Source organism: Aythya fuligula, chromosome 2 (genome assembly GCF_009819795.1).
Source record: "Aythya fuligula isolate bAytFul2 chromosome 2, bAytFul2.pri, whole genome shotgun sequence".
Lineage (NCBI taxonomy): Eukaryota > Metazoa > Chordata > Aves > Anseriformes > Anatidae > Aythya > Aythya fuligula.
Genome location: NC_045560.1, coordinates 57,926,185 through 57,939,675, shown reverse-complemented (window position 1 = coordinate 57,939,675; position 13,491 = coordinate 57,926,185). Strand labels below are relative to the sequence as shown.

At 43.0% G+C, this 13,491-nt stretch overlaps 1 protein-coding gene across 1 annotated transcript in view; it reads left to right on the top strand.

Annotated features, from left to right (window-relative positions):
• Positions 1-8,852, top strand: part of BLVRA (biliverdin reductase A) — a 30,966-nt gene extending 22,114 nt beyond the window's left edge. The window contains exons 6-7 of the mRNA XM_032181891.1: positions 536-707; positions 6,206-8,852. Coding sequence (XP_032037782.1) covers positions 536-707; positions 6,206-6,479 — 446 coding nt within the window. The 3' untranslated portion in view covers positions 6,480-8,852. The remainder of the gene's footprint in view (positions 1-535; positions 708-6,205) is intronic.
• Positions 8,853-13,491: the final 4,639 nt, after the last annotated feature.

The window sequence follows — 13,491 nt, the reverse complement described above, 5'->3', positions numbered from 1 at the left end:
AACAAGTGTTGTCAATGAGCTGTATGCTAACCTATCTGCTATGACAGGTGAAGAAAACATGCCTGTACCTTGTATGGTGGAGGGAGTATTTCTAAATCTCTCCTGTGCTTTGGTGGTGGTGACCAGTTCCTTCATTCTAATACCCATATGAGCTCTGAGGAAGTGTCCTAATTTCCAGTGGGGATGTTTAGTCTTTCACAATCATGTTTTGCCGCAGAAGAAATGGGAGAGGTTTTTGAGCATTTTTTTTCTCCCTACTCTGTTGCCTTGTGAATCCACAGACACCCTCCTGCCCTCAGTATGTCCTGAGGAGCTTGTTGTATATGTTCTTTGTGCAGCCGTCTGTGTCATAGCTTGCCAATTGGACCCATTTCAAGGTTGACCGTGTTGGTTGACTGCCTGCTCAGTCCATCCACTGATGGCGTTCCTACACCCTGGTCTCTAAACCTGCAACACAGTAGTTTCTTCAGCCTTTCCTATGCAGAGTGCATTATTCTTTTCCATTTCTTAAGCCTTTCTATTGCTGTTGTAACAGGTAGTGTCCTTGATGAAAAGAAAGCAGGATTCCCAGCTTTCAGTGGAATTGCCCGATTGACTTGGCTGATTGACCTCTTTGGAGACCTCACTGTTACTTCTGCCACCAGAGAAGAGCAGAAGGACAAGAATTATTCCAGAATGACCGTTCATTTTCAGACAGCAAACAAGAAGTGAGTAATGACCATGGCAGCAGGTGAGCCAGCCTGTTCAGGTGTCATCTGCAGGAGTTCGGCATCATTTTTTCCTCTTGTGGAAGTAAAGTAGGTTAATACTAGCATGAGGTTATACACAAGACATGAAAGTGTTTCCTTTAGGTAGAAAAGTGTTTCCTCATGGTAGAAAAGAGCCACCTCCAAACAGTGTCTGTGGAAGAGCACAAGAAGGTTTTAAAGGTTCTTTCCTGATGTCTGAATGTAGGAATGTGCCCATAATATATTTCACCAGAAAAGGTGTTCAGAGGCAGGATGTTTTTTGTTTTACATCAGACATCCTTGTTGTATGTTGAAAGCTAACCCTTCTTGAAAGGTTGAAAGCATATGACTGAACATACAGTGCACTAGTCATAATACTTATAGCACTATAATGCTTACACTGTTATGTAGCACTAGCTGAAAGTTAAGAGAATATGACACATTTGGGGCAGAACTGTAATGAACTACAGAAAGTCTAGAATATGTTTGCTCTTGACTAATGCCTAATCTGTAGTCCTGAAGATTCCTTGATTTTTCCTGAGCAGGGCATCACTCTGTTTCCCATATCTTGTCTTTTTGCTTTTGTTGCACTAGTCTGTCAGACTGTGAGACCACGAATCCAGCAGCCAGAATTACTTGTAATTTTGTCTAGCTGTTGCAATATGACTTTCTTAAAGAAAACTCTTATGATTATACATTTTTAAACAATGAGTTAGATCTCCTCTTTATTATATGGTAACATAGCCCTGCTATAAAGTATACTTTTAAATATTTTATGAGTGTGAAATAAGTTGTCTGTGTTTTGAGTACCCAACCTGATCCACAGTATGGTGTTGTATTTGATGGAAACTCTCCATTTTGATAATTGTGGGCCATCCTCATGGAGGTCATCTCCTTTCAGGTAAGTGGAAGTTGAAGTAAGTTGAAGCATGATACAGCTGCAACATGAGAATTGTCTGACATTAAAAAGTATAGCGAAGCTTTTCCATACATTGTGCTCTGCCCTTATAAACATATGAGAAGACTAGGGAGTGCAGGGATGACCCCATGGAAAAATATTGTCCTTTCTCTGTTCATAATAAACTACCCCTTTTTTGTTGCACATATGTAGAACCAAACACAAATGCAACAAATACTAACAAAAAAGATGAATGCTGACTTCTACAAGAATTTTAGATAAGTTTTTAGTTATGAAAAAATAATGAGCTGAAGAACTAGATATTTGGGGAGGGAAAAATCAGGGCTCATTTGGACTCTGTTTCACTGCAGGTCTGAGCTCCTGCAAAGCCTTCTTCAGTTTATTATGGGATTAGCATCTTGTCTTAGCGATCTTTATTTCTCTTAGACAAAAACAAAGAAACAAACAAACAAAACAACAACAACAAAACATTTCCAGTTCCTCTTAAATGTAGTTATGAGAGGACAGAACTCCATATACCAGCCCTGTTTACCCGCTTAGCAATCTGCCAGTAACAGGAGTAGCTGTAAAGCTCTGTATAGAGTGAGATTTTGAACTAATTCCAGCAGGTGGAACTAGTGTGTGGCTTAAACATTTCTCTGGCTGGCCTGGCTCCTAGGTAGTCCTCAGCTGCCATGTCGATATTTGCTGGGCACAGAACTGTTTTTGGATTTTTCCTGCTCTACACAGCTAACAGCTACCTGCTTTTCTTAGCCCACTGCCACCTATGCATGTGGGCCAAGAAGTGTTTTGCCACCTTTAGTGTTTTAATGACCTCCGGGACAGTCAGTTTTATGCCTCTGGGATAATTTACGCTGGCTGGAAAGTTACATAGCGTTCCTGTGTGCTGTTCGGCCACTAGGCCATATTTCCTGCTGACCTTCCCCCATTGACGTCAGTGGAGTTAGAGCAGTAGGGAATTTGGCCCACTCTCCATCAAGTGAAGTCATAGCCCAGCAGTAATGATGGCACTGTCAGAGCTCTTGTGTGCTCAAGTTGTATTTTGCTAAGGGATGGGAATGGTCTGCACCTTTCCTTAGTGCTAGCCCACCCATTTTTTGATAGTCATGAATGCACTAACCTTGAGAAATCAGGTTAATTCAGCCTACTTTCTGCCTTGGAAAATCTAGCAGGTGCAGAGTGCGACAGCCTGCATTCTGCTTGTTAAGCAGGGATTTGTGCAAAGGCTACGGTCTGACCCTGCTGCAGAGCCTGCACTGGCTGCTGATCTGTCTCAGGGTGGATTTCGGAGGTGTGTGTTAATTTCCAGAGCCCAGCTATCTGAGAGATGACCTCTGCCTCTGTTGTGTTTCCAAGGCAGTTGAGCAGACAGCCTCTCTGTGATAAAATGTTGAGCAATCCAGGAAAAGACAAACCTCTGCTGACAGCACGGCTGCAGTTCTTGTCCTGGTATTACAGAGACTGGATTCAGTAAATGTCAAAAATGGATTTTTTAGTGCAAGCTGGAGAGATAATGATCTGGGCAACGTCTGTTCTGATGTTAGCTAGGGCTAGGGTCTAGTTCTCATCCGAGATAAAGCAGCATTTTTTGATTGCTTGGTAAAGAAAAATTACTGGTATTTCCAAAGATGTTTAAAAGAAATGGAAGACATTTTCTGAATACATATTTTGACAGTAACCATTTGAAATTATGTTTGTACTGAGATTGAAGCTTACAAAGTCTAATAAAATAATTTCAAGCTGAACATCCAAAAAAAAACCACCATGTAAAACATGCTTTCTGCAGCAATTGCTGCATGAAATATTAAGCTGAGGGGACCCAGAATGCTTTCAAGCATGAAACCAGCTTAATTCTTCTGCAGGTACAAAGAGCGTTTTCTTCATTTTAGTTTATTCAGTTAGCACAGTCCAACCGGTAAGGCTAATTGACATTTGAGGAAACAGGGAGTCAGAGAAGCAGAAATTCACCTATTTCAATCTGTGAATAAAATGTAGCTGTGAGAGCTCTACAGGTCTAAAATCTGGTAAGACAAAATAACTGTGAAATGCCAGTGTGGTTTCTTCGCCGCAGATAGTGCTTCCTTTGTGAAGTCAGCACAAAAAGTGGTTTGTTAGTGTTTGGTTAAAATCTCTTTTTCTTTCTTAACTGCCCAACAAATTCAGTTGTGGCTTTATTTAGCTACCAAAAAAGCTGGGTTTGTCATTTCCAAATAAAGCTTCTAGATAACTAATTACATCCATGACCAGATAGTGCTGTGATACAAATCTTTAATGAAAATGGATAAATTACCTATTAAAAAGCAGCAACCCTATTAAAAAATGATTTTCTGATAAGGAATGCAAGCCTGTTCCTTAAGCAGTGTAATTGCTTAAATAATATGCAGAGTTGCAGCATATGTGTCTTCATAGTAAAAATAAAAAAAAAATAAATAAATTAAAAAAAAGGAGGGGGAAGACTAATTTTTTAAGTTTTTAGCTCAGAATTAACACGTTTTGGTTACCAATCAAGTAGAATCAACCTCTCTTTGGGAAAATAACTAAAAGTCCAATCACGGAAGAAGATGAATCTATTAGTAAAATCAGCATTTCCTGCTCACAACTCCAAGGCAGTCATTTCGGTCACTTTGCTTAAATTCCGTCTGGTCTGTGTGATCGTGCTTCTGCTTCACTGCCTCCCTGGTCATTGACGTGCATCTGCTCTAGATCACCCCAGGGAGCTGGCCTCATCTTTACATTGCCTGTTGTGGGTCATATCATGGGCTCCCCTCTGTTACATGGTGGAGGTCTCTGCCTATATCTGCCTGATGGTTTCTACACACCAGCCTACCTGAGACAAAGCAGTGGCCTGAACCCCCTGTGGCTGTTTTGGTAGCATGAGGACATAAAAACGGCTGCGTTGCATCAGAGCAAAACCAGCTGGTTTGGTGGCCTTCCTCTGGCCATGATCAACAGCAGACACCTCAGGGAAGGAGAATGAGAACACGGAAAGCACCGAGTGGTACAGCCCTCAAGCACCCTTATGGCCTGCAGCGACAAGTAGCCTTAGGACTTCCTGAAACACAAGGAGCCTGTGGGGATTTTTTTTTTTTCCAAGCTGTGATTTGAGTCCTTTTTTTTCCCTTCTCTACAGTAGTTTAGCTCTGTTCATTCAGGTTCTTCTGGCCAGGTTTAATTGTAGGGGGTGTGCGTGGCACTAAGGGTGAGCAAAGAATAATTGATATAAAGATATGAATATAGAAACTGGCTCCTAAAGCATAAAAGATGAGAGGTACAGAATCATTAAGCTGAGTGCTCTGAGGAATGCATTCAGGGTAGACTGACAAGGACTTTCTTTCTTGATCTAATGATATTGAAGATTTAATGGGCATTGCTTGGAGACAGAATTTATTCTTCCACGCTATTGATGCCCTCATAATTTGTGAATGGCAGACTAAAGTGGGCCATAAAGGATTGTGGATAGGCCATCAATAACTGAGTGAGAAAAATAGTGTGCATCTTCTAAACACAGGCAGTAGTGGGTGCTGATGAATGAGCTGCAGAAAGGTAATGGCACGGCTTAGGCAGTTGAAAAAAGAGCAGGAAGGGGGATTATCTGTGGCTTTTGCTGAGGATCGTTCCTCAAACCTCCTGCAAGCATTTGTTGTGTGGGGCCAGGGAATCTGATAAGACCCCTCAGCAACACAGCACTTGCCATGGCTTCTCTTTCCTCAGCCAGCCTGGCAAATTGGGGAGGAACATGTGGGGATCCGCGAGCTGTGCCAGGCAGCAGCACCACTGCTTGGCTGGGCGACCGTGGCTGTCGTGTGGCATAAAACAGTACGGTGCTCTGGTTAAGAAAGACTTGTCTGAGAGTCTATGTAGCTTGAACAGGCAAAACTGACATCATTTGGCATAATCTTCAGGATCGACTCAGTGCTTACTGGTGTATTTGAAAAGTTCAAAGAGATTACAGACGCTAGTGTCTGCAGGAGTGAACTTGCTGACCGTCCAGCTCATCCTAAAGGGGTGGAGTTCTCCAGGCAAACACTTGTCCCGGGCAACTTCCCTTAAGGAGAACTTCCCTTAAGGTGCTTGCACAGCAGCACATGGATCATCATTATGTGTGTGTGAGTGATGAAAGTGTGTTCTTGCTATAGGAATGACTAGACATTGAGGGCCTTGTAAGTTTAGCTATGGTTAAGTCATGCACAAAATATTTGGATGTTTAACTGCACTTTTCAGCCAAGTCCACAAATGAATGAATGAATTAAAATTCCCTATTCCCCATGAGATGGCTAGAGACTGCTGGCTGCACCTTGTGCATAGGGGAAACAGAGCTTAAGTGGTGTGCTGAAAGCCATGGCATTAAGCAGTGGCAGAGTCAGGACTGTTACGTGGAGTTCAGTTCCATAACCACAAGACACGTTGGTAAGAACGTGCTAATTTGAACATGCAATGTCTGAAATTTAAAATTATTTTAGGCATTTTTTGTAAATACTGATAAACAGGCTTATAGTAGAACTGTTGATTCATTTTTTTTTCATAAGTACTCTTTTCTTTCTCTGATTCTCCACACTAGACCTCTGACTTGGATTGAAGAAAGAGGACCAGGGATGAGACGTGAAAAGAAAATCAACTTCTGTTTCACCAGTGGTTGCTTGGAGAACTTCCCTCAAGCCCCAAGGTCTGCTGTGGGTCTTTTCATGCAGGATCAGAACCTCTTTGCCAAAAAACTGCTGGGCCAGGTATCCAAGGAGGAGCTGGCTGCCGAGAAATGGCGAATTTTGCGGTGTCTTGACCTTGCTGAGACAATCCAGCAGCACTGTGAACAGCCAGAGAAAATCTGTTCTTAAGGTCACTCCTACAGAAGGAGGAATGGGGCAGACGGGAAAGCTTTAGGTCTAGAGCTCAGTGTTGCCATCAAGCAGTTGCTGTTTCTGTTTCATTACATTCTCTTTGACTAGATGTGACTCCTAGGCTCTCCATGTGGCCTGGAAAGCCTGGGCCATACCCTGTGCCTTCTGGCGTTAGCTGGAACAAAACGTTGCCCTGCCCCAATGCACTTCTGTCCTTACAGGCAAGTAGGAACCTAGCAGCAACAAGCTTTCTCGTGGTTGCTCCCAATCAATTCAGTTGGAAATGTCCCTGAGAGCAGATCTTGGAGGACTGCAAATACTTGATATGATTTTCCTTCCTGTGGATGTTTTCTCCTCTATTTAGGTATATCTGAAAATGAGGGACATATAACATTGCCTAGAATGAAGTTTTAGATGAGTTTTCCACCTCTTTACTTGAACTTGTGCCACCACACTCCTGACCTTTTCTTCCAGATGCCCTGAACTGTTTTGTGTTTTTGCCCTAGTTGGTAGTTGTACCTGTTTGTTTGTTTGTTTCCACATTGGGAATCATCTACCTTCAAATACAATCTACACTGGTGTCAAACCAGCGTAGAGTAAGTAAGTCTCTTAACAGATGCCATGTTGAGTTCGCTCACTTAATTTCTCTGGTGCCCTGTGCCAACACAGAAGTCTTTTTCCAGCAGAGATTGGAACAGTACACTAAAAATGCATCACCTGCCTACCTTCTCCAGTATTTTGTCACAAGTCACAATGGATCTATTTTTTATTTTTTTTTGGTACTGGAAACAGCATGTCGTTGTCCTTCAATTGTGTGTGTCTAATTCAGCATATGAATGAATCTCACCTAAAAATAATACACATCCTGGTATTAAGAAAAAATAACTAATGTGCTCCTGGAAATAGTAAAATTCATTAAAAATAGTGATAAAATTAGAATAGAACTGTAGAAAATGGAGCAATTTGCAAATATAGCCATGCAATTATGGAGTATCATACCTGCGGGGATGGGTGTTTAGCATTTTGCAGTAGTCCCAGGGTCACATATGAAGACACTATCACTTTCCTAAAGAAAAACTTTAAGGAGAAGTCTAAGCAGTGCACAAAGCTATTAACGATTTCTGTTTGCCTTTTACTTTCTAATTACAGCATCTGCCTATGCTCTATTAATATAGCAGCAAACTTTGGTCCGCACAGTTGTTCTTTCAAACACACAGTCATCACGTCTTTACTACATTATCACTTCAGCAATTTTTAATGAGGGAGCGTATGTGTTATGAATGTATACATAATTAGAACCACTCCGTACTAATGGAGAAAGGTCTTCCTTTATTTCAGTCATGTTCATTCAGAAATTGGATATAGTTCAGCTAGAGTTTGAAACAAGGAAGGGAAGACTGCAATTTTTTCCTAATGAGATTTTAGGAGCAGTTAGAGCTTGATATGTGAATGAATTTTGCATACGAGATTTGTTTAAATCTATCTGTTAAAATCAGTGAACACCCTCTTACTGACTCCAGTGGATTTGAAATCCCTGTGGGTCGCCAGCAGATCTGCAGCAGGCAGACCGTGTGCTTGTTCACCCAAATGGACACACCTTCCTCAGCATTCACAGCGACTTCTTTACCGGCGTAATTAATGGACATTGCCTGGGCAGACCTGATGCTGTATGAGTGTGAAGGATTTTATCCTGACGGCATTAATGGTAAACTACAGAAAGTCCATATTGGATCAAAGTGACATTAAAATCTGCTGTGTATGTGTATCTGCTGTGTGTGGCAGCACAAGAGATTTCCTGTGTCTTGACGAGCTCCTTGGCTGTGAATGTGGGGTCAATACCACTTGCCAATTCACAACGGGTAGTCAGGGAGGGATGGCAAAGGGAAGGGAGACTTCGCGCTCCCCATCTGTAAGCATGAAAACGGGCCCCCAAGGCTCCCTGGGCCCACTCTGCAGTTACTGGCGAGGGCTGTAGAGAGCTGTATTCCTCCAAGGAACAAAGAATAAATTCATGGGAGTTCTGTAGAGCAGCAGCGTAACTGTGCAGTGAATCATCCTCTGGAAGAAGCCTGTTCCAGTAGCGAGCACCTGGGGAAATTAGCTGTTTAATTTGAGCTAGTGGAGGCAGGTTCTGGGTATCTGTGCTCTCCTCCATCCCCACCGTTCCTCCCAGTGAACCGGCTTGCCTTGCTGTCTGCTCTGCTCCTGGGAGCCTGGAGTGTTAAATTGCTTTTTCTTCGGCACTGTGAATTTGCTGATGTACCACCATGGTTTGTATACAAGAGCTACTGGATGTCAAGCTGCAAACGTATATAGTGTTTAACCAGATGTCAAATGCACCAATAAAAGGATTGGAGCTCTTAATCGTTCCTTTTAGTTCCCGTTGTCCTTCATTAGCATTTCCCATTGTCACACTGCTGAAAATGTCTCTGCCTGAACCCGTTCTTTTCCTTCCTTTCACTCCTCAAGCCCTGTGAAGTCCTGCCAGCGACTTACCACGCTGTGATCCTCTTCTAAAACCCCCAGCTGTCTCCCTCTCCTGTTTCAAAGTTTTGAATACAAGCATCCTGGGGTTGGTGACCTTAGCTCAACTTGTGATCCCTCCCACAAAATTGCTGCCCGTCCAGTCCTGGTCTGACTCCTGCCCATAAGGGCAGGAAAATTTAAATCCCAGCTGGATACTTGCAGCTTCCTATTCAAAAATTGGTGCAGTCGAGTGACCTTTTGGAGTTTCACAAGTGCAATCTGAAATGGGTTTTGAAATGGTTTCCTTGTGGTTCGGTAAATAGCTTGATAGTAGTAGAAATGCTATCAGAAGAGTTTCTCAGTTTCTCAGTCTGAACCCAGCCAGTTTATACAAGTATGGAAAGGTAAGTATGAGGTGTGCCATGGGAAGGTTGGTATATCACATTCACTGTATCTGGCTTCCTGCTGTTTCTGTTGGAAATGTCTCTGATCCTGCAGCATGCTCTAGGAACTCTGCTCAAGCACACTTTGTTAACTCTGCTTGATGTTACGGAGTTGTTACAGAAAGTGCCTTTTTGCAAGATGCTTCCTACGTGAAGGAGGAAGCCTGCGTTAAGGCCAGAGCTTGCCACTGGCAGATGAGAGACGTGGAGTCGCTAACGTCAACAGCTGTGGCCTGAACAACATGTTAGCTGAAACGCAGAAGAGATGGCTTGATCCAAATGGGCTTTCAGACAGCTAAGGCAAATGGGAAATTTTCAATGAGCAAATAAGCTATTTATTATATGAGGTCTTACAAAGCTGCACAGGAAGCTCTGGTCAAGAGAGAAAGAAAGTGGGTGTGATTTTTGGATCAAGTGTTTATGAGAGAATGTGGACTGGGGGCAGGGTCTGGGGTCCCTGTGATTGCCAAGGTCTGTCTGCAGCAGTATAGCTGCGTGGGAGGTCGGATGGGGGGAGGCAAAGAGGGTCGGGGGACACCACAGGGCTGCTTGAGCTGGCATCAGCCGTGGGGAGGATGTTGGCAGGAGCCCCAGAGCAGATCAGTAGACAAGGAAGGGGGAAGGCAAGGGGTGGCAGCTGTGCAGAACAGAGCTACATTTAAAACGGTTAAAATCATCCTAGTATGTCAAAACTGGCTGTTTTAAAGCAGGTAGTATGTATGGCATCTGCCTAAAACTGCAGTGCTGAGTTACAGAAAGCATTTTGGGGGTTGCAGGCCCTTCAGCAGTCTGCATAAGGGTCAGGGTTGCAGAGACTGAACTGTACAGATGCTTTCCGCTCTCACTCAATATGTTTGATCCCTTCAGATTGGCAGCATGGTCTTGGGCCCCCTCACAGTTTGCTGGTGAGCAACCCACCAAAAGCAGTCCTACTCAGGAGCCTGGCTCTGTCACAGTGTCTGCAGTAGGACTCCCAGAGCTGTGTGCTAACGGGCTTCATGCAGTGCATTCACTGCTCCTCAAGGTACTTGGTATGTTCTGTGCAATAGGAGTAACATGTAACACCAGGAATCTAAGCATCTCCAGCAAAATAATTCCAGGCTTTTGACAAAGAAAGTGAGATATTTGGTTAGCTTTAAGGGCTTTAAACTGCTATCTGTAGAAGCTTGATTAAATGATGTTACAGGACTCTATTGAGAGACCCATTTGTATTTTTGTTCACAGAGGGGATGCAGCACAGGTGTTACAATTAGTGCAAAGGTGAGCTCTAACTCAGAGGAACCAACCCTTGCGGTGGGAAGACAGGAGGTGTCCCTGCAGAATCCCTCAGCCAGCTCTAGGTGAGCTACTTCACGTACTACAAAGGGCTGGCCTGTGGTGTAATTTCATCTGAACAGATGTGTGCTGCTTCTCAGTGATGTGAGGCCATGCAGACCTACCCATGGGTCAGCCCAAAGTGCCTGGCTGGCTCCTGGCCTGCCACCCGAACCTGCCAGTAACAATAGTATCTTTCTCCCATTTACATTTACCGGTTGGGCAGCAAAGGGGGCCAAAACACAGCTTCCAAACAGTGTCTTTTGCTTTCCTGCCGGTTCAAGCTGGTTACAATCAATAGCTTTTTTCTCACCCTTGGCCACCCTGGAGCATAAGGCTCAGGAGGCATGGGGCTGTTGTGTAGCGATGCTTGTGAAGCTGTGGGAACCCTGCCTGTGTGACAGCTAGCAGAGCTCCATGCTTGGTGCTTGTCTTCCACGTTTGGACAGCAAGCACACCTTACTGGGGTCCAGCCATGTACAGATAAATGAGGAAGGAAACTTCAAAACAGTAATTGAAGTCCAAAATACCAACATCAAGAGCTTCAAATAACAGCTTACAGATACACCTGCTAGCTCTTTCAATTAAATGTATCTTGGTCTAATGAAAATACTTTATTTAGTACTGGTTACTGCCTCAAAAAACTTCTCTAAAACTTCATACTCGGGGCATCCTAGATCACGTTTAGCAGGACCTGACTTTGATTTTGTCAGTGCTGCCAATGTCACAGTCTGCCTACTGAGATTACTGTCTGCCATACGCGGTGTGTCATGCCATCCTGCCTGCTGCCCAGTGAGTCACTGCTTTCCCTGATAAAGGTTACCTTACAAAGAGCGCAGTAACTTGTCTCTAAAAGAGCCAGATTGCCTGCGTGTAATGAACAAATAATTCACTGAATTAGGGCTTTCTGGTGCTTAGTGCGTAGGTGTTACTCAAGCAACAGATAAGTAAAATTAATTCTAAAATGTTAGGTTAAGCATTAGCAGGAAGTTGAGAAAAGCACAACAGATCTCATTGTCAGGAATAATGCTCCTTTGTGAGTAATCTATCACTTGGGACATCTAAAAGTCCAGAAGCAAATAAATATACTAGAGATAGTTCCGTATTAGTGGGAAGCAGTGGGTGAACTATTGTGTTTTTTTTTTCTCTAATTCAGAGTCTCTGTCCGGGATTTAGGAAGCAGCACACCAACAGTGTTTGGTTTTACATTTCGCTTTGCACGTCACCTTGATGGGTTCTCTGAGAGAAAGCTGGGGACTGTGAAAGCAGCTAACCCGTTTGTCTTTTGTGATGGCTGGCGGTGTCTGTCTGTAGTTGCTTGCTCAAGGAATGTGTTTGGTGCAAGAATTTATCACTGATGGCCTAGGCTGGGTAGGCAGCCATATCCTTCTGCACAGTTCCTACGGGGATGCTTGCATCTCTCTCTCTATCCCCTTCTGTCCTCCTGACCAAATCGCACCTGTATTATTCTTTTTGATCTAACACCAATGACTCCTTTGCCTTTTCAAAAATATACCATTGTGCTATAAGCTGAAGTGTCTCCTATATTCTGGTCCTCGATATTAACAGTACTTGTAGATAACATGAATATGCAAAGTTTCAGTAACATTTAAATGAATGAGGATGCATTTTCTTCTTCTTTTTCCTTTTTTTTTTTTTTTTTTTTTAATTTAAAAAGACTTTTCTTTCTAGTACTGGTGCAAACTACATATTTATTATAGAAAAGGTCTACATTCTGACATTTTCCTGTCATTGACTGTACCTGCATTTCAACATAGCATTTTTGCATATGAGGAATGTTTAAATACCTACGTTTCATTCACGTAGACAGTGTGAATGTTTAGACTTTTCCTTTCACTCTGATGAACTCTGTTTGCATCCAGATTTTGAACATTAAGGCATCTTCTTCAGGACCTGTTAAGATTTGAGTAACAAATGCCTTATCACTGTCTTTACCTTATTTTGTCCTATGGTAGAAACCCAACAGACCCAAGCCATCTATGTTAGTGTTTCTGTGCTCTATGCGCTGAGCTTCTCTGTTAGTCTAGATGCAGGGAATTTGGGCAGGATGCATTTATATGTAGTTTTTCATGTGTATCTTCCTTCTTGCTGGGCATGCTTTTTTTGCTTTGCACAGTGCAACCCCCCTCTGCTGCAAACCTGCTGTGTAAATACATTTGCTTCCCTTGTAATGCCATATCCTGCTGTTGTACCTTCACCTCTGTATGCTCATGAGATCATTGCTCATACCTGTTTAGGTACAGATACCCATTTTATTACATCATTGTGCTCCAGAGCGCTTCCATATGCAGTTACAGTGTAAGTTTTTCTACGTTAAATTATCGGGTGTTAGAGTTTTCTCTACTTTTGCTTTTGAGCTTGATTTCATTAGGAGCTCATCTTTCAGCCTGTCATCCTAGCCTGTCAAGGCACAGTCACCTTACTGTCAGCTGTAGCCAGGCTACACACTCATGAATCATTTTGGAATGTCCTTGATTTCACTCATCCGAGCTTCTCTGATGTAAAAGTGTTTTTCGCAGGAAGATAACGAGTTTTTGTGTAGCTCAGGCAGTACACATATATGTGTTTTTTTTTTCTATCCTGTACCAGTGAACTTTCCACAAGAGGCATATGCTCTTCAAACATCCCTACCTTTTTTCTCTGGTGCATTGCATTATGGCTACAGGGCTACAACTGCAGACAGCCCTGAGATGGTCAGGTCTGTTGAGCCCTTCTGTGCAGTCTGTTCTCTGCAGTCCTTCCAGGGTCAGAAACCATTGAAGGCA